The 20,948-nt window shown below is 42.8% G+C and overlaps 1 protein-coding gene across 7 annotated transcripts in view; it reads right to left on the reverse strand.

The window, feature by feature from the left end:
* CFAP74 (cilia and flagella associated protein 74) overlaps window positions 1–20,771 on the reverse strand; it is a 119,001-nt gene extending 98,230 nt beyond the window's left edge. For 4 of the 7 annotated variants that reach the window (XM_025211676.1, XM_025211682.1, XM_006016243.1 and 1 more), the window contains exons 1-6: window positions 20,740–20,771; window positions 14,975–15,017; window positions 11,912–12,029; window positions 9,295–9,385; window positions 8,508–8,663; window positions 5,708–5,806 (exon numbers count right to left, since the gene is read on the reverse strand). In XM_025211676.1, the coding sequence (XP_025067461.1) occupies window positions 5,708–5,806; window positions 8,508–8,663; window positions 9,295–9,385; window positions 11,912–11,999 (434 nt within the window). In that variant the 5' untranslated portion in view covers window positions 12,000–12,029; window positions 14,975–15,017; window positions 20,740–20,771. Of the gene's footprint in view, window positions 1–5,707; window positions 5,807–8,507; window positions 8,664–9,294; window positions 9,386–11,911; window positions 12,030–14,974; window positions 15,018–20,509; window positions 20,702–20,739 lie in introns of those variants that run through there. The other 3 variants (XM_025211669.1, XM_025211690.1, XM_025211686.1) reach the window with 3 other exon arrangements.
* Window positions 20,772–20,948: the final 177 nt, after the last annotated feature.

Raw genomic sequence — 20,948 nt, forward strand, 5'->3', positions numbered from 1 at the left:
TTTGTTTGTATTGTAGCACATATATTTCTAAAATCTACATTCTATTTATCCAAGACTGTCAGTCACTATAGTACCCCATCCTTTGGGAAAGGGGTAAAAATGAGACAGGCCTCCAACATATGAAATGAATAAAGTGGCTAAGGGAGCGTGCCAGGAGTTGGAAAACACAGTTCAACTTAAAGAATACAGAAACAATAATACATTCTCTGGATGATTATATTTTCAGTATAGGCTTCATGTCAGTGGCTCTCAATTTACAGATGAGGGCTATGATAACAAACGTGCAAAAACACAGAGTACTGTTACCTCTATGTTTCAAGCTGTTTTAAATATCAAGGTGTATCTATGAAAACTACAATACCATCTAGCACGTAATACTCCATATGAAAGGCTTACTCAGGCATGAGGCACATACAGAAGTGCAATTCCCTGGTCTAACTCATGGCACTTTGTGTAAAGTGCCATGAGTTAGACTGATCCTTCCAATCCAACAGATGTTAGCTGTTGGGTTGGGAGTGTGGGGGATTGAGCTCCAATTTGGAGCTGATTCAGGGACAGCAGCTGTATCTCTGCAGCCTCTTCCCCTAGCTCTGCCAACCCCCACCCACCACCACCACCTCCCTTTGGCCCCTGGTGCTGTCTCAGGATGGGAAGGGGAGAAGGCAGGGGAGGGAGGTCCATTCTGGGGTTTCTCCAGCCTGCACTGGAGTGGGGAGGGGATGGGCTAGATCCCCCCACCTATCCCACCCTCCAGTGCTGGCTGGGCAACCCCCAGAACAAGCTCCCTACACTCCCTTCCCCCCCCTCCCACTTTGAAAATAGAACCAGGAGCAGAGCTGGGCTGCATCAACCCAGCCCTGCTCCAGGCATGCACAGACACAAGTGAATGAAGGCGCTCCACTTCGGAGTGCCTTCATCTGAACCCTCATGTAACCCATTTAAAACGCTCTGTAGGCATTTGTGTTAGGTCACAGCTGTAGAGTGCTTTCCAGGGCCAGATAAGGTGAAAATTGCCACTTTTGTCCACACCTCAAGGCAGCACATTGCAGTTTCTAAGAGCTTTATATCCAAAGTAAAATCTGTGGATTAGATTGTAAAACTCTATGGGCTGTATTTGTGTACGGCAAACAACTAAACATTCACTGAAGAAAGCATTTGTGATATACTCTAATACAACTGTTTCAGGTACAGCATATATATTGTTTATAAAGTGATGATGACACTCTATGCTATGGATGTTTGTTATGGATGAATTTTCCATATTTGCTTTTCCTGGATTTATTTGTGTCATCTTGGGTGTGTCTACATGTGTAATTACAGCACCTGAATAAACTGTGGAGTTTATTGCTCCAGAGTAAATTGATCCCAGGTGCACCCAGGTTTGACCGTGTAGCCAGGAGCAATTAACTCCAGAGCAATAAGCTGCACAATTTATGCGGGTGCAGCAAATGGAGCCCATGTGGAGCCAAGGATCAGTCTAACTCATGGCACTTGCTGTAAAATGCCATGAGTAAAAGCAGGGAACTGCACTTCTATACAGAGCCCAGGTGGAGCAGCCCCAGCTGGGAGGGACTCAGCCTGCCAGCCCACAATATGCTACAGAGAAGCTGGCTGGGGCACTAGGGAGCTTCAGTGCAGGCTAGCCAGCAGGCAACCCCTGCACTGAAGCACCCATATGCCCCAGCCAGCCAGGCAGCATCTACATGTGTGTTGCTGCGGAGTTTTTACAAGTACTATAGTGGCAGCCTATAAGTATATAAAGGGGGATGCACCAGGATCTGGGAGAAAAGTTGTTCACCAGTAGGGATGTGTGAAGTTTCGGTCTCTGATTCGATTCCACAGAAATTCGGCCTGATTTGGTGGCTGAACCTCCGAATGCGAATCAAATCAGAGGACCCTTTAATCTCTCCAAATTGAATCGGAAGCCTCTGAATCAATTTGGAGAGATTCAGAAAGATTTGGAGATTCGGACATAGACACAGCTTTAAATGTTTTTTCTACATACTTCTAGGTAGCAGGGGCTCGTGAGTGCTGAGATGCTGGGGTGCATGGAGCATCAGGAGTGCAGGGGAGCCCTCCACATGCTTGGCAGCAAACCCAGAAGTGTACCGGAAGTGGGTGGTGCCTGCGAAGATGCATTAGCATCCCTGCGATGCTCATACGTTTTGCTTCCTTGGCCTGGCTGTTTTCAGCTTGGCAGTGCAGGCAGGTAGCATACGTGGGATCATCTGCCACCTCAAAATGATTTAATAGATTTCATAGACATTAGGGCTGGAAGGGACCTCAGAAGATCAGAGTCCAGCCCCCTGCCCCAGGGGCAGGAAGTCAGCTGGTGTCAAAAGATCCCAGCAAGATAAATGTCCAAATGTCTCTTAAAGGAGTCCAGAGTAGGTGCTTGCACCACCTCTGGAGCAGTCTGTTCTAGGCCTTGGGGGCTCGGACAGTAAAGAAGTTCTTCCTTATGTCCAGCCTGAAATGGTCTTGGAGGAGTCTGTGACCATTTGACCTTGGTTGTGACCATTTGACCTTGATCATCCGAGGTCCCTTCCAGCCCAGCGATCCCACTATCAGGCAAAACACAGATTTCTTTTTCTTCAAGTAAAAAAAAAGAAAAGAATAATTTCAAAGGAATGGATATAGGGAAAAAAAGAAATGATACAGGGATAACAATACTAGTATTGAAGTTAGGCTCATATAGCTAAACTGTCAGTGTAAGCTGTATCCTATCCAATCCTTTGCAAATAGAAGACACACTCCCTAGCTAGACAGTAGCAGCTAGGAAGCAGTCAGTCAGTGCCTTTCAGATGCTGCTCTCTGGCAAGAGACAGGTTGACAAAGGCTGACAGCTTAGGCACTGTTTTTAAACAGGCTTATATGCTGTTTTTAAACTTTTTAGGTCCCTCCCCCAGAGCACTGGGATTGAAAGGAACCTCAGGGACAGTTGGCAGACGCTAGCTAGCTACAGATGTCAGTCTGTTCCCCCCTCTTGCCCCTCCCTCTCCTTACTTTCTCTTTCCCTGCAGGCAATCCCAGCTTCGAAATTTGAAATGTTTAGAAACTTTAACAAGCCCAGGTTCAAAACATCTTCAAAACATTTTCACTTGTTTCGTTTCGTTTTGAATGTTTCGACATGTCTCCCATTTTGTTTTGGATTCAGAATTTTGAGCATTGAAACACTCGAAACACCACCAAAATGAGTGAAACGCCATTCGAAATTTTGCACAGCCCTAATAACTAGGTCTAATGGCCACAAACTTCTAGAAGGCCGATTTAGACTGGACATAACAAAAAACTTCTTTACAGTCCAAGTGTCCAGGATCTGGAACAGACTCTCCACAGAGGTGATGCAAGCACCTACTCTAGACTCATTCAAAAAGCATTTGGATGCATATCTTGCTGGGATCATTTGACCCCAGCAGACTTCCTGCCTCTGGCAGAGGAGCTGGACTCAATGATCTCGTGAGGTCCCTTCCAGCCCCTAATGTCTATGAAATCTACTAAATCTACTATCCTGTTAAGGAGTAAATTAGTTTACTGCAACCTAATAGGAGCACACATGTAGGCACCAAGATATTTGCTGTGCAGCTAATTAGTCAACTGAGCAGTAAACATCTTTTATAGATGTATCCCTTAGTGCTCAGGAGATTCAGTTGTAGACCAGTATCCCATTGTTTCAGCTGTTGTACACCCAACACAAGAGATATTGGCTGCCCTGAGTATACTTTATTGTATCGTTATAATTGTTGGCAGTTATTTTGAAAGAAAGTATGAACTTTAATTAAACCCCTGAGCAAAAATGTGACTAAAAAAATCGTATCATCTAACCACCCACCTCCCAATTAAAAATCAGACTAGTTAACAAGAGACCAACAATCTCTTTGAGCTGTTTTGTAGGGGAACACCTTACTTTAATAACTGTTTGAGGATTGTTTTTGAAGTTGGTGGAGTTGTTTTGGTGGACTATATTGTATTATATAATATATTATATATAGTAGAACAAAAAAAACAGGATTGTATTGGCAAATATAGATATTATATTACATATTATATATAATATACATATAAATATATCATATATGGCATCTAATATATATTACATTACATAAATAAATAAATATATAAATATTTTATAATAGAACAAAAAAGAGTGCTATAGTGACAAATGAGATCACATTTGGTGAAAGCTAAATTATTATTATTTTGGTGGTAAGCATATTTACAACTAATATAACAAAACTGATACATATATATTAGTATAATTAGACATAATCATGGACACTAAAACCTTGGTTCCAACACCCTTCTCCCACCACTACCCCAAACATTTACCTTTCTTGACAAGGCCTAGACTGAATTTGATTTTTTAACTCAGGTCACAGTGCTAGGAGTAATATAAAACTTCTACACTTTGGCTTTTGTTGTTCTCAAAAGTGTTGGAAAGTTTTCATAGATTCATAGATTGTGAGGTTGGAAGGGACCTCGGAAGATCATCGGGTCCAGCCCCCTGCACCAAGCAGGAAAGAGAACTGGGGGCCAGGTGAGCCCAGCAAGGTGACTGTCTAGTCTCCTCTTAAAGATTTCCAGGGTAGGCGATTGCACCACCTCTGGAGGAAGCTTACTCCACAGTCTGCACACCCTGACTGTGAAGAAGTTTTTCCTAATATTGAGCCTGAGTCGCTCTTCCAGGAGTTTGTAGCCATTACTCCTGGTTTTCCCCTTGGGTGCCCTGGTGAACAGTTGCTCACCGAGCCCTTGATGTACTCCCCTAGTGTAGCAGTAAGCTGCTACCAGGTCTCCTCTCAGCCTACTTTTCCTCAGGCTGAAGAGTCCCAGGCCCCTCAGCCTTTCCTCATATGGCTTGCCGTGTAAGACTGATCATATGGCTGGCTCTTCTTTGGACTCTCTCAAGCTTGTCCACATCCTTGTTAAAGGTGCCCAGAACTGGACACAGTACTCCAGCTGCGGTCTCACCAGTGCTGAGTACAGTGGAAGAATCACCTCCTTGGTTTTGCTGGTTTTTCTACCACACCCCTTACCAAGGATCTCAAACTGATTTACAAAGGTTAGTCGCACCTCATACCCCTGCTTTCAACTACCTCCTTACCAATGCATCAGGGAAAACAGAGCAATCTGCTTGAGGTCACATAAGTCAGAATCAATATTCCATGCTCTCTGTCATCCAAATACAAAGAATTAGATCTAATATCTGCTGTCATGACGTGTTCCTTTAGTCACCAGTTCCCCTTTTTCCTCCACTGCAATTGCCCTAGTAGCATCTTACCTAGGACATTTAAGAAATCAACCTTTTATCCAAGCACCTGCATTGCCACTCGGTATTTCAAATAGAAGGACTGACAGGTGTGAATAACAAGTTACCTAGAGAGTGATTGCATCATTCAGTGTTCACCAGTATAGGAACTAATGTACCTGGCCTGTTCTCCAGCTCACCATGACTGCAAAGCTCCTTGCCACACAGCATGGTCTACTGAGATAATGCAGTTTTGCCTTTTAACATTAGAACAGCAATGACTTTTAATTACTGAGTATTAAACATTGCTCATTTGATTCACAACTGTTTACAATATCAGACACTTTCAGTAGCAACTTGAAAAGGTAGCAAACTTTATCTTATTACCTCATTGCCTTCACACATATCAACAAAGAGGATGCCAGTAATCTGTGGCAGGCAGAAACACTCTCTACTTACGCATTTCCAGCCTTCTTCTCTTTTTCTATTTTGGTCTCTACACTCTCTCGTTGCTTTGTGAGTATTTTGATCCGTAGATGGCAGGCACTGAGCTCCTCTCTGAAACAAGCAAACAACTATTTTGTAAATTCCCCAGTGCTTCCACTGAAGCTTTTCTTTTAAGGAATGTAACTGGGATTTCCTCCCACTACCTCCCCCCTTTTCTCTGATATTTCAGAATTCAATAATAAGTTTCTTTAAAGATGTTTGTTATCTTCAAAGTATTTTCACTAGGAAAACCTCTCCCCTTACTCCCAATTCATTCCAGTTTCATTCAGAGTTCTAGTTTCATCCAATAAATGACACCATAAAGTGTTTTTAAAAAAGTTTAGCCTCTTCCAGCATATTTATACTTTTCTTTTGTTCTTTTTTTAAACTTTTAGCTTTGGCATACATGCTTAACTTTGAGCACATGCATAATCATTAATTTCAACGAACCTACCTATGTAATTAGTTTACTCTACAGAAGTGAAACAGGGTAGTTTTGTGGCCAGGGCAGCCATGTCACCAGGGGCAGTGGTGGTTCCTGGGTGCCAGTAATGCATCCGGCTGGCAGCAGCAGCTGTTATTTTTTTCCCCTGCCTCCAAGTTGGTGCCTGGGGCTGCTGCCCTGGTCACCTGCATTAGTTATACTACTCTGAGCACAGACATGATCAGAACCTAAGGGTGTTTTATGCTTCATTTAAGGTCTGATCCAGAAATGCTGAAATCAATGGGATTATTTCCATTGACCTCAGTAAGGTCTAGGACAGATCCAGAAACTTCCTGATTGGCAAACATGAGACATTTCAAATGTAGCACAAGAAGAAACAATGCAGGTTTTTGCACACCACTTTGCCACTCTGCCTTAAATTCTAAAGGAAAGAAATTCAGCATGCGATACTGTAGTAGGCTGTTCCCGGGCTCCAAGGCTGATAATACAGGGAATTAATTCTCTACAGTTATGCTATTAATATTTTATGTAGAATTAATCCCACCAGAGACACCAATTCTTTTCTCACAGATTATCACTTATCAGATGTAGACTCTTGGTCACTCCTTTATATGTTTGCATGAACCTAAACTATCCAGTCATCCTGATTAACTGTTAACAGGATTACATTTGCTAAGGAAATATAAGGACTGTGATCATTGCTCTGCAACATAATAGCAATTGACAAGGGAAATCATTCACAGCATGTCACTCTAAAATTGGTTATACATAGCAAAGCTTTAATTTCTGTTGTAAATAGGACTTCCAGTTTTAAAATGACATGGGTATTTTCCAATAAAAGCCTCTTTTAAGGCAGATGCAAAGATAATAATTAGCTTTAGCTTATGATGAAAAAAGTGTTGAAAACAGCTGTTAGCCTTTATACCCCCAGCCATCAACTTCCTGCCACTCCAAGCTGATTACACAATTGGAAGGACATAGGCTGACGTCCTGAGTACGCACATTGCGAGGATAATGAGTATGCCAGGAAATAGCAGGAAATGCCTAGAAATATTGAGTGTTGCAGATTTACACTCATTTGCCAAAATAGTTCCCCAAAATATATTAGAAAAAAAATAATACTAAGTTACAGCATCTTATTATTCAAAACCACCTTTCATTCATTAAATTCACAGAAATGGTATTTTTTTTAAAAGCATTCACTTTGCAGTCGCATATAATTTTTTTTAAAAAAAATCAATGATATTCAGGAGTATTCCAATTAGCTGTTTTTATTGTAATTTGTCAGTTTTCTTTTCTCCATGGCATTAAATTATCTGAAAATTCACTTCTTCTGTATAGTCTGGAATAATCTGCTGAACTATGACAAACCAAATGAAACAAATCCCAAACTGGAATTCGCCTTCCACTTCTCCCACCCCTTGTGTGACGTAGACCCTCCTAGTTCTAGTAAAAAGAGATATATTATGAGGTACTTCCACTGTCTTTTTTTCCCTCTATTCAGAAGTCCCATTGAACGCATTCTATGGGGGCAGAGTCTGTCATGTGAAGGAGAGTGGGTAGCTACGGATAAGCACATCTTTTTCCTGAGTCCTACAAACGTTCCCAAGAAAAGATTAAGCTAATCTTTTCCCCTAGCTTATTTATTTTTAAATGTTATTCTGAACATGTCTTTTTTTTTTTTTTTTTTTTTATACAATCGACAAAAATATAAGCAGTACATTTTTTTGGTAATTAAGACCTTCAGGTCATGTCAGAGACTCTAGTTACAGTTTGAAGAGTCTACTAAAAATCAGTTTTAAGTTCATTTTAAAAAAGAAGGTAAGAAACTGCAAAATAAAATGAGTGACATGCTTCTTTGGCTATGTAAAGCCAGTATAATGACTTGTTTAACATCTTTCAACTCTCAGGGGACTGGCTTTATCCTGCCAAAAAAGCATGTCAGCCATTTCATTTAGCTATTTCTTAGTTTTTTAAAAGAGTGATTCATTTTTAATTCATTTAAAAATATTAATGACATTCAAACAATATTATCCAAGGCCAAGAATGGAGAAACTATCAAAATAAAAGGATAGGTGAAAAAATGGTTCCCTTTAAAAATGTTTAATCTCTCCTGATCACTTAGGGGTTCCTAGGCAAAATTCTAATTGTATTCATAACAGCCAAAGGTATTTTGTAAGCAAGAATCAAATAACTAGTAACAGAAATTAAGATAATATTTATATCATGCATGACAGCAAGAATTTTATTTCTGTTTGGAAAAACAAAACAAAGACAATGATATATCTCTGTTGTTGTGATTGCCTAACCTCATGCCTAAACACTAACCTGGTTTTTTGAATCATAATATCCTTTTCTTTGGACAGGTTGTCAAGCTGGTTTATGTTTCTGCGCAGGGTTAATATCGAAACTCTGTCTGCATATTTCATGGTCTTATTGTTATTATTATTATTAACATTGCTCACATAATGTTCCAAGCCTTCCCTTTAGATTTAAAAACAGAAAAAAAGATTTTCATCATCACATATGATTAACCATAGGACAAGGTTTAAAAAAGAACAGTTATTTAAATATGTAAATGTTATCCATTTGGTCTATCATTTTCTTTTATCATCCATTTCAGGCTATGCTTAAATAAAAAAATTCATTTTAACACGTGACGTGTGTCAGATTTAACCCTAGTTCTCCAGAGATTAAAGTGATACACTAAAATCGATGTACTCCCTATTTGTAAACCCAAAGATACATTAGTCTAATATCATGCAGCCTTGTCAGCCTTGTGCTAATTCATTTACTAAAACACATGACCCAACCCTGTGGTCCTTGCACAAGCAAGAATCAGTTAATATAGAACTCAATGAATTCACTGGGCTTAGTGCCTGCAAGTTAGATGCAACCCAGTGTTTGATATAATTATACCATTGCAGCATGGTTTCCATTCCAAAAAACCTTTGTTTATTTTCCCTATACAAAGGCTTAAACTATTACTTCCTATAAGAGAAAAGTGCAGTGCATTAGTGAAATTGTATTAAGTACATCTTCCCTTCAAATTGTAAATCAATTCCAAATGAGAAACTACTAATATGGGTTATGACACAAGATACAAACTATTCACCTGCTATAATCAAAGTCTCCTCCAACTCCTTTAGAATTTTCCTTGCTTCTGGTTTTATCATCATCTTCTGGCTCTTCCCTAAGCTTTTGTTCTAACAGAGAGCAAAATAACTGTTTAATAAAGAGTCTTTCAGCATTAAAATGTAAAGCTCTGGTACCTTTTATGTCAAGCCAAAACATGACAAGTGGCAAGGAAATGACATTTAAAAAGCTTTATTGCTATACCTAATAAAAAACTTCTTGTCACAAAATATACATGAAGGCAACTTTACACCTGGAGACTGAAATAGACAAAAATTCCCTACCTTCATTGCAAAGCTGTCACTGAGTGTTTCTACATGAGATGCTTTACTCCACAGTAGACTAATCTACTGTGCAGTAAAGCATCACCATCTACACATGTGCACCATTTTACTGCACAGTAAATTAGTCTACTGTGCAGTTAGCTACTACCTGTAAATACAGATAGTAAACTAACTGCGCAGTAGATACTGAGCAGTAGCGCTTGTGTAGATACTGACCAGGAGCAAATTTGCTCTTGGTCAGCCCCAGCACTAGATGGGCCACAGAGGATGGAGAAGTCCCCCAGTCCTGGAGCTGCTCAGCTCCCAGCTCCCTGAGGAGCAGAGTCAAGCAACACCAGGACGGGGTAGTTCTCTGCCTTCCCCCCGCAACCTCCATCCCCATCCCTATCCCAGCACTGCTCAGTTCTCTGCTCCCCATGGGAACAGGAAACTAAGCAGTGCCAGAACTATGGAGCTCTCTGCTTCCCCACACAGCTGGAGGCTGGCCAGGAGCTGTCCCACTTCTGGGATAGATCCTAGCCAGTAGGCTCTGTGGGAAAGTTTCTGCTCAGCCTGTGGCTGACTAGCAGCTATCCTAGAAGCAGGACAGCTCCCATCCAGCCCCAGGTTGCATGGGGCAATCCTGCCCAGCCCAGGGCTGGCTGGGAGCTGCCCCAGAAATGGGACAGCTCCTGGCCAGTGATTGGCTGTGCTGGGAAGCCCTGCTGAGCATGGGGTTTGTCCCCAGGTGCAGGAGGCTGGGATTGCTCTGCAGAGGCACTGTCTCCCAGCCCTGTGCACATCAAGACCCCTCCTGATGTGTATGGGGCAAGGAGACAGCTATTGCTGCAGCCAGAAGAGCTCTCCTGTCCCCTTCCATATGGAAACTGGTTCCATGCTCCCTGCCATCCCTCCAGGCTAGCACCCAGGGGGAACCTGGAGCTCCCCCTGGCTGCTGTAGGGGGGCAGAGCAATGTAGGCACAGCTCTGTACACACCTGTTCCCGTTAGGAGCAGATCTGCTCTCAGGGAAGGCTTACTGCACAGTATTTTACTGCGCAGTAAGCTTTATAGCATGAATAGCACATATAGACATGCTCACTGACAATCAAGTAGAAGTGCTATAAAAAGGAAATCTGCATTAGCCAAATGAAATATAACACTTATAGTTCATTCATAGATTTTTGACTGACATTGCAAAAAAAAGAGTACCATTCATCATATACTAATTTGTCCTGCTCTGCATTTATTGCAGCAACAATAATAGAATAATATAATACATTCTCACTAAACATTTGTGTGGTCACTTTGTGCTAGGATGAGAAAAAAATAAAATGCTGGCCTAAAAACTTTTCACTCTGGAGACACTATTCAGCACGATCTATGAGTAATAATAGATAATAGGGAAGGACAACAGTAAAGCCGAGTGCATCTCGTGAAATAACTGCAAACATTCTTTGAATAATATTACAGAACTACACAGTCAACAGTGTGGATTAACCGCTCTGAGCAAGAGTTTGACTTCAGAAGTACAGTGCCCATCTTTAAGAAAGGGAAGAAGTAGGATTCAGGGAACTACAGACCAGTCAGCCTCACCATAGTCCCTGAAAGGATCATGGAGCAAGTCCTCAAGGATATGGCTTCCCACAACTTCCATGTAAGCAAGCTAAGGAAGTATGGGTTAGATAAATGGACTGTAAGGTGGTTAGAAAACTGGCTGGATCATCAGGCTAGAGGGTAGCAATCAATGGCTCAATGTCTAGATGGTAGCCAATATTAAGCGGAGTGCCCCAGGGGTTGGTCCTAAGGCTAGTTTTGTTCAATATCTTCATCAACGATCTGGAAGATGACATAGAGGGCACCCTCAGCAAGCTTCCAGATGACACCAAGCTGCAGGGAGTAGTAGATATGCTGGAGGATAGATCTAGGATTCAGAGAGACCTTGACAAATTGGAGTTTTGGACTGGACCAAAATTGGTCCTGCTTTGAGCAGGGAGTTAGACTAGATGACCTCCTGAGGTCCCTTCCAACCCTAACTTTCTATGACTCTATGACTGTAAGTAGGGATAGGGGGATGCCTTCCTAAGCCATCACAGAAATCATAGACTAGATGCTGATCAGGTACACCTGTAACAGTAAACCTTGAAGATCCTTACTGGAGCCAGTGGAGTTACTTTTGATTATATCAATGTAACTGAGATAACCATTTAGTCTCAAATCTGTTGTGTGGATTTTATCATATTGTACTGCCTCAGAGACAGAGTCAGTGTCTGTAAATAAGCAAAATATTGCAAAGACTAGCTTCTGCAGTGTTGCTCCACAATACAGAGCTGACCTGTTATGTCATCTTTTTCTTCTTCCTGAAATGATGAAACAGATGTCTGTTCCTCTTCACCACTATCAGAGAGTTGAATACCTTCCATACTGATAATTCTTTTAACAGAACTTAGCCCCTGAAGAACATAAATTAGTATTTAGTGCTTGAATATTTCCACTCCCTCATGTTTTGAGATGAATCAGTCACATTTAATCAAGCAGATATGATGTATAGGTGAAAGAGCTGGGTATGATTAAACAATTCATTAGTAGTTATATATTTTGATTGAATCTGGTTCTCAACAGATCTCATAAAAAGATATAAAAGGCCATTTACAAATTATTTTCTTATCATAATGAGGTGAATAATAATGTACTACTTCTAAACACATTATACCCAGTGACTGGAACTGCTACTTTTATGAGAGGTGTCAGGTTTTACACATTAATTCATTTTATTAATGTTCAAAAATATAATTATACTCAGAAAGCTATTTATGACAATTGAAAAGAAAGCAGATGTTTACAATAGGTTTGGTTCATTTAACATAATTACATTTAAAAAATGTGTCAACCTACTTTAAGAGATGGAAATTTACCTAACAAAAGTATCATTAGGATATCATTATATTGGGTAAATCACATCCCCACAGAAGTAAATAGGTGACAACAAAAATAAGAGCTATGATGTTCACAGTACCTATCTGACAGGAACAATATGCATATGAGAGGCACAATCAGGGTCCAGTCTTGCAGCATTAGGAACCTAAAATTTACTATAAAGTCAGGGAAAAATTTTGGTCCAAAATGATAACAAGTAGGGCTGTGGAAAGCTTCAGTCGCCAATTTGATTCAAAGGAGATTTGACGAGATTTGGCAGCCAAATCTCTAAATCTGAATTGAATTGGGGGACCCATTAAAAGGTCCGAATCAAATCCATAGCCTCCGAATCGATTCGGAAAAGATTTGGACAGATTCAGAGATTCAGATGGCCAGGGAGAGGCATGCACAGCTGGGTGGCTGTAGGTTCACCCACGGCTCCTCTGGCTGTGCCTGCCTCTCCCCGGGTGGGGGGAATCGTGGGAGAAGCCCCCATGGCTGCCCTCCCTAGCCCCATACCCTGCCTGACCCCAGCCTCCCAGCACTTAAAAAAACCCAAACAAACAGCTCCACACTCACCGGCTATAGCACAGGCTGTGGGGTCATGTGAAAAGGTCAAGTTTACATACCTAGAGCAGACCCCTGGCCAGGCGAGTTTGCCCAACCGTGGCAGCATGGCCACACTCCAATGGGAGCTCCTGACTTTCCCCGGTGCCATTTTATCACCTTGCTGGGTGAAGCGGATTGGGCTTATTAAGCAGCCCAGGGTTATTTCCGGTCCTGGGAGATGGAACAACGTGGGACGGTAAGAGAGAGTGACAGGGCATGCAGATAGAGTGAGTGCCTGTCTGCTGCCCAGAACTGAAGTCCCTGGGAATGGGGCAAGAGACCTGCATGGTCTTGAGAGCTCAGAGGAGCTCGCATACCCAAGGGAAACCGACGCTCCCACATGAATTGGCTGCCGTGTGCGGTCAATTAAGCCGGTGTGGCATCAATTACTGAAGAAAAGGAAGAAAAAAAGGAAACATTTGATCGCAGCTTCAGCGATCAAGCATTCATGGATTAAAGAACCATGGAAGTGAGAGGCTACATCTGAGTCCCCTGCAGCTGGGAGAAGCACCACCAGACGGATGGCAAGTTGCCTGTAATTTTACTTCCTATGGCAAGAAGTTTTGTTTCGTTGAGTATACCTGGTCAGGCACCAGGCAAGTAACGGCCAACACTGGGTCAGGATGACCCGCATTAATTAGGTCATCAAAGTTGTGGCAGGCGAGATAATAGAGAGGAAGATCGACCCAATTTTGTTGACTGGCACTGGCCCTGGAAGAGGGAAGCCAGTGAATGTCAACAGGACGTAAAGGCCCATGTCCATACACAGTAATATCCCAACAGGCCGGCACAGCTCAGCCCCAGCCCCCAGAGAGTGTGCAGCACCCTGCCCAGAGGCCCTAATCGCCACTGTTGCAGATGGTGAGTGCAGGGCTTTTATTTTATTATTTTTGTTAAAGTGCTGGGAGGCTGGGTCTGGGTGGCAGATGTGCTGGGCAGGGCAGCCATGGGGGCTTCTCCCACAGCTCCCCCCCGCCCAGGGAGAGGGAGGCAAAGCCAAAAGAGCCACAGGAGAACCTACAGCCACCCGGCTGTGCCTGCCTCTCCCTGGCCAATCTGAATCTCCGAATCAGCATCAAATCAGCACCAAATCTCCGATTCGGATTCGGTCGAATCCAATGGAGACAGCGATTCGAATCACTGAATTGAACTGCTGTCCTCCAAATCGACCGAATCCGAATACAAATCAAATACTTCCCTATTTGCATTGGCCTAATAACAAGGATCAGGTTCTTAATACTACCATATAGACTAGGCGTCAACTGCTGTACAGTGGTGGTTCTCACTGTTTGCAGTGGAGTGATGCCAATATACACACATTTAAATTCTTGGCCTAAGAAGAGAAATGACCAATTACATCATTTTACCCAACTCCACTGTCTACACAGAATTGTACACTGACATGTTTTGTCCAACCTAGATTTACTCTAGGTCAGTGGTTCTCAAACGTTTTTGTACCAGGACCCATTTGTAAACATTGATGGCCAGTCCTGATCCAGTGCTCCTCACTCCCAACCCACTGCCCCCTGCCCCCAGGCTCCAGCCCCCCAGTGTGTGGGGCAGGGTGAGGGTGTGGGGCAGGGGGGGCACCACAAACAGATCCTTGCAGGCTGGAACTCTGCCAGCCTGCAAAGGAAAAGCCAGAGTTTCCCACATTATTCTCCTTTAAAGGAGAATCCATCTTTAACATTTGTGATCCATTTTTAAAGTATGTTCACAATCCATATTCTTGTGACCCACTTCTGGGTTGCAACCCATGGGCTGAGAAATGCTGCTGTAGTGTGCCACCCACGTACTTTGGATTAGTTGCATCAGTTGTAAATTTCCCAGCTTTTGGGTATCTTAAACTTAGCAGGTCTCATACTGAGCTTACCTACACCAGCGTAGATCAGGAAATAATTCCATCAAATTAAAGCCTGTGTAAATGAAAAGAGAATCAGATTTAATAGAGTTTGTTTCTAAATTACTACATAAATGACATTGAAAATACTGCAATTAACCAGCAATATAATTTAAAGGCATATCTAACTAAGTAAACCACCTAAAAGGGAAAAACAAACAGGGATTTTATTCACTAATTGAGAACAGAGTCCTATCTTCTGAAAAGAACAAGGGCACAGTTACCAGCAGTGCACAACTGCAGGTCCAAGGAATGCCATGGATTTGTAAACAGAACAAACATGGCCCATAGTTTCATAGAGTTGGCACTGTCTACTTGTACAGCAGAATATTTAGTAGCTGATGCTTGAATTTCTCTCAGCAAAATAAAAAATGAAGGAAAATGGAAAAGAGGTTCACATTCCCGGTCTCTGAACCTTAGGAAAGAAAATTAGGACAAGGAAGAAACAAAAGGTAACTAGACACTTCCTAGCATCTTTAGAAACCTAATTTGAAAATGGGATTTTAGTGCTTTTTGAGAAATTAAGTTCTAATGCTCCTTCCCTCCAATTTCAGTCAGAATGACAGAGTGAGCATCTGAAGATGAAATATGCAACAACTGTGCAAATTTCTGACCACTCTGGGCTCTACCCAGCAAGCAGTATTTAAACATGTGCTTAATTTTAAGCACTTGCATAGTCCCAATAAAGTTACTGGAACTAATAATAAAACCTAAGAAGATTTTGAACCTGGTGTGCTAATAAGCAACTTGAACAAGCTGATGATGCCTCCAAAATAGTGTTGAAGCCATTTATAGTCTCACCTAAGGACAGTTTGAATACAGACAAAATATCATCAAAAAACCAAATCTTTCCCAGCTGCAGAGCACCTGATACAATCACACCCTATTCAGATAGAAGCACATGGGTTTCTTTATTTGTCATGATAACATGCTGTTCAAAGCCAGCCAACACTGTATATGAGTGGCAATAATACAGTAAAATACTATGATAATATGTTTGTCAATCAGCTAAAAAGTGTGCAGAGCTAATTTTCAAGACTCCTCATAAATCTGTGATCTCTTATGGTAGGGTGCCATATTATTCAAATAAGCACCAGACATTGCAAATATAATACTGCACATATATATATATATATATATATATGTGGTAACTAAAAACAAGTAAACATTAAACTAAACTGCTCTGCACATGGCTTGAGTATTACATGTCATTGTTTCTGCAGGATAACTTCAGATATAAGCATACTTTGCCTATATAACCACACATGACCTTGCTCCTGAAGAATGTGCTTATGTACAGCTTCTACTCTACTAGGAATCCAGAGGTCTTTAGCCCTGCTCAATCTTCACCTCTTAGCCTGCCCTTAGTATGCTATTATATAAGCAGTGACAAATCCAAAAAATAAAAATAAAAATAAAGCCCTGCTACATGTGACTTGTTTAGTCAGGGAACTACAATAGATGAGTCTCACTGTAGTTGCTCATCGTGTGCTTAGTCAGAGAGGGGCTGTGTGGACATTTTAATAATGCACATATAGAATTTGCTGTGTATGAATTTTATTCATAGATACAAAGCAACTGTAACAGGTTTTGGCATGCGGTTAGCACTCTGTCTGGACAGATTTTCCTGGATCTGTGTAATATTCCAGTTCCATCCAATCACCCCTGCTAACAATAAAAGGAATCTTTCCAGGCTTGATCACCAGTCGACAAAACTAGGATAAGGTCAGCTTGAACCAGGCTCTAATTACCTTTGCTTCCCATTTGCAGTTTTCCCATTTTTACAGAAAATAGTTCATAAACTTTAATGTAATTTACCATTACTCAACAAATACGGAGTGTCATCCAGTAGGAGTTATTACCAGATGGTAGATCATTAAGACCCTAGTCACTCAAAGATTTATTCACATGATTAATTTTACACACAGTCCTGTTTTCTTTACTCTCACTTATTTAACTGTGGAACAGGACCTTTCATTAATATAAATAAGAATCTATTTTCTTTTTTGGGGAAAGGGAAAAGTTGAAAGTAAAGCTGAAAAGCACAGAATGCACTTGAGCAAAGTTGACATGAACTATTTTTAAACTGAAATAACAGTATCTACACTGGATTTTGCACTGGCTTATTTAAATTGGTATAAAATGATGCAAGTCTGTAGACAATGCCTTAGTAAAAAGGTTTTGTGTTGAGATATTAAACAGAGATAGTGATGAGGTTATAGCATCTTCCCTGGCTGCTCTTCCAACTAGACCTGTGATCCATGGGTTACTATAATCACAGCCCAGAGACAGTGGTGGCCCACATCCTCAAAGAAGCATCTAACTCCAGTGTACAGACTTAACTACCACTGATTTCAATGGGAGTTAAGCGCCTAAATACTTCTGAGGATCTGGACTTACATTCCTCTCCTCCTCAATGAACTACAGTGAGCTCAGGTTAAGGGGAGTTCCCCTCTGAGAAAACATTCACAGCTCTCCACAGTCCAATTCCATCAAAGCACAGAAGATTTTCAGGACCCTGAATTCTGCTGGAAAAGTTGTGCCCACTATGAAGACAAAGGAATATGCTTTCCAGATGGGAGATCATCCTACACATTGTAATAAAGGATACTTGAGGGCATTTAATCCAAAAGTCGATTAAAACCTACAGAAAGATTCCCACTCACTTTAATGGGTGTTGGATTGAGTCCCATTTGAACAGCAACAAGAATTTATTTCAGAGACTTCTCTGCAGCATTTACTAAGCAATTTAGACCAGAAGTACAAAAAATTATATGGAAAACAATTTAAAATGGTGTCTGCACTCCTGTACTTACCATCAAAAAACAATTAGCATCAGCTATTTTTAAATCATTATGTGGAAAGTGATAACAAGCATGACTATGTCTGTACAAAAGGTTTAGAGTCACTGATACCTCCTGGAAAACTTTGAAAAACATTCCAGTTAGAAACCATAGGCTGTATTTTCTTTTCTCTTGCATTCGTGGTTACCAAGGCCACTTGTAAGAAAAAGGCTTTGGTTATTCAACAGCTGGGAATGTCTGCCACATTTATCCTACCTTGAAGTCCTATCTCACTTTGAAGTCACAGAACTATATTTTTTCCCCCAGAGGTTGATTAGTCCCTTACTCCTCCCTGCCTGTAGATGCGCACAGAAGTTCAGGCAGCCTGTTAGGTAGACACTCTAACTCATGGCACTTTACACAAAGCACCATGAATTACAGCACCATTCAACCCAACAGGCACACCTGTTGGGATGGGGCTGGGGGGCTTGGAGCCTGCCTCGATTAGCCGAGGCCAGCTTTCTTCCCATCCCCTACCCCCCACACAAGCGCCTTGACATCAGCAGCCTTGTGGCTCCTGAGCCTGGAGCTGCAGGGGGAGGGGAAGAAAACGAAGCACCTCTGTCTTGCAGGCCCTGCCCAAATGCCTCTGCTGGGACCACTGTGGGGGAGCTGGGCCAGGCCCACGAGGCGGGGGACTCTGTTTCCGCACCCTACCGCCCAGCTCCAGGCATGGCAGCTATGAGGTTACCACTATCAAGACACCGCCTGGGTGGGTGGAGGGGGACACCCCTTCCCCTCCCCCCCGCTGCACAGGCCTGGCCCAGCTCCCCTCAAGTCCTCCACAGAGGCAGCTGTGGGGCACATGCAGTAGCATGGGCTCCCTTCCCCCCTCCCCCTCCCCCTCTGCTCCCTCTCCCCTTGCCCCCACCAGGTTGCACAGGGAGGAGACAGAGGTTTTCTGTCTCCTCTCTGTGACAGCCCCAGGGGTGGGGCAGGGCTGGGTTGATGCTCTCCCACAGGAGCACCAATCCAGTCTGCAAAGCCTCATGGGATGCAGGCAGAATCACCCAAAATTAACCCTCATAGGGAACCTGTACATAGGTTCCCTAAGGCACTGTGCCTTAAAGCACCCTTGTCTGATACTTCATCAGATGCGGGTTAAATTTTCACAAGATTGACCATTTTAAACGTGCTGTGCAGGTGTCTACACCTTTATCCGCACATCAAAGGGCAACTCACAGAGACACTCTCATGGACCCAGAGGTACACACTTCCACCTTCAGCTTCCTCTGTGCAAAAATGAAGTTTATTTTCTACCTATGATGACTTTTTACCATCTTAAGTTTTCCCTGAGCCTGAGAAAGGGCATGTGTGCCTGAAAACTTGCAGAAAAAGATTTTTTTTTGCGATTTCTTAGTTGATCTAATAAGAGGTATCATCTCTGAACCAAGAGCTCTAGAGTTTTGCATTTCTCTGTGCAGCTGTGAACATTTATTGTGTTAACAGCTATAGAGTGCTTTAAGGAGCCTCATCATGTGCAAAATGCAACTTCTGTTCAGTGCTTGTGATTGAAATCATTGCTACAAACCTCATTGCTGTAATTTACAATACAGGCTTCCTTTTATGTCCCTGTTACAAGGCATTTAGCAGAATTCACAGATTGACTGGAATCTGACAGAGCTCCACTGTGAGTACTTCTGTTGCAGGCTTGAACTTGCAACTTCTGAGCTGTCAGCCATGCACCTTAGCACCCATATAACCCCAGCTTCCATAACGCTGGCTAAGAATTTGGAACAAATTAAATAATAAATGCAAAATATAACTGTTTTAACCTGAGTAGCTCAAGCACCTGCCAAACATGGCTACTAAGCATTACTAGAAATGTTACAAAGATCCTGTAAAGTTGTTGCAGCATTGTCCTGGGACTCTACTGTCCTCAGTAATCGAAGAAATAGGCACGTCTACACAAGATGCTAACTGCACAGTAGCCTAATAACACTGCACAGTAGCATGCCTGGCAAAAACCGTGTTAATACACTAGTGAGCAGTAGTATTAGGCTACTGCACAGTAAGCATCAGTAAAAAGCCATGTTAACGTGCATTGGTTTAGTACTTGGTTAGCCAAGTCGTAAACTTAATGCGCAGTAACTACAGCACATTGATGAATGTGTAGACATACCCAATGTGTAGGATACATGAACGAAACTGGATCTCCATAGAACAGCCTTCGGTTGGTCATGAAGCATTAGATGCACTTCAGTGAGGCAAATGACACTGAAACTATAAGCTATAACCTGGACTCAAGTTTTGAGCATAAGATGAAAAGGTGCAGCATCACGATATATATCATGTCACAGCAGGACAACACACCAGAAAGCAACACAAATACAAATCTGACAAAATATCACGCGGTCAGGAAATGCAAGACCCTAACTCTAACGAGGCGCCCGAACTGTGACGGACCCGGATCAACATTTCCTCTCGTGTGTCGCAGGAAGATTTTTCGCCTGCTTGAAGTCAGCTGTTTTTGTCGGCTATTTAAAAAGAGAAACGCAACGAAAATAGTTGCAAACAGATTCATCTGACCACAAAGCACTGATTTTTATGTTAGCGTTAACCCATAGCAAAATACCATCCTGACACAACGTGCCACTGGGTCGCGTCGTGCTACACACGACATGAGGACAGCCTGACGCGTGTCAGTTACACCGGCTCAACGCACCGCAAAGCCACCGTGGGGCCACAAACGATGCACCTCCCCCCTCAGCCCGGGCGGGCTCGTCTCACTGCACGGCCCAGGACGGTGGAGTTGCAGAGGGGCTTTGCCAGGCCCCAGGGCCACCCCAAGGACGCCGCCCCCACACCCTTGGGGGCCACTCGCAGGACGGACCTCGGCCCCCCCTTCCCGAGGCGCAGGCGCAATGTGGGGGCAGACGCGCCCCCTCCCCCTACCTCCACGCGGCGTCGGCGTGTGTTGAGGGAGCTGCTAAGGCAACGGAGCGAACCACTTCGGGGAAGCGAGGGGGGGAGCTGCAGCGTTCCTTCCCCCCCTCCCCCGCGAATGGTGCGCTCCGGCAGAGGCGGGCGGGTCGGGGCGACCCGAGCATTTGGGCGCGGCGGCCTCCTGCGCCTCACCGTCGTGTTCGTTGCTCGTGGGTCGC

This window comes from Alligator sinensis, unplaced genomic scaffold (genome assembly GCF_000455745.1).
Source record: "Alligator sinensis unplaced genomic scaffold, ASM45574v1 scaffold366_1, whole genome shotgun sequence".
Classification (NCBI taxonomy): domain Eukaryota; kingdom Metazoa; phylum Chordata; order Crocodylia; family Alligatoridae; genus Alligator; species Alligator sinensis.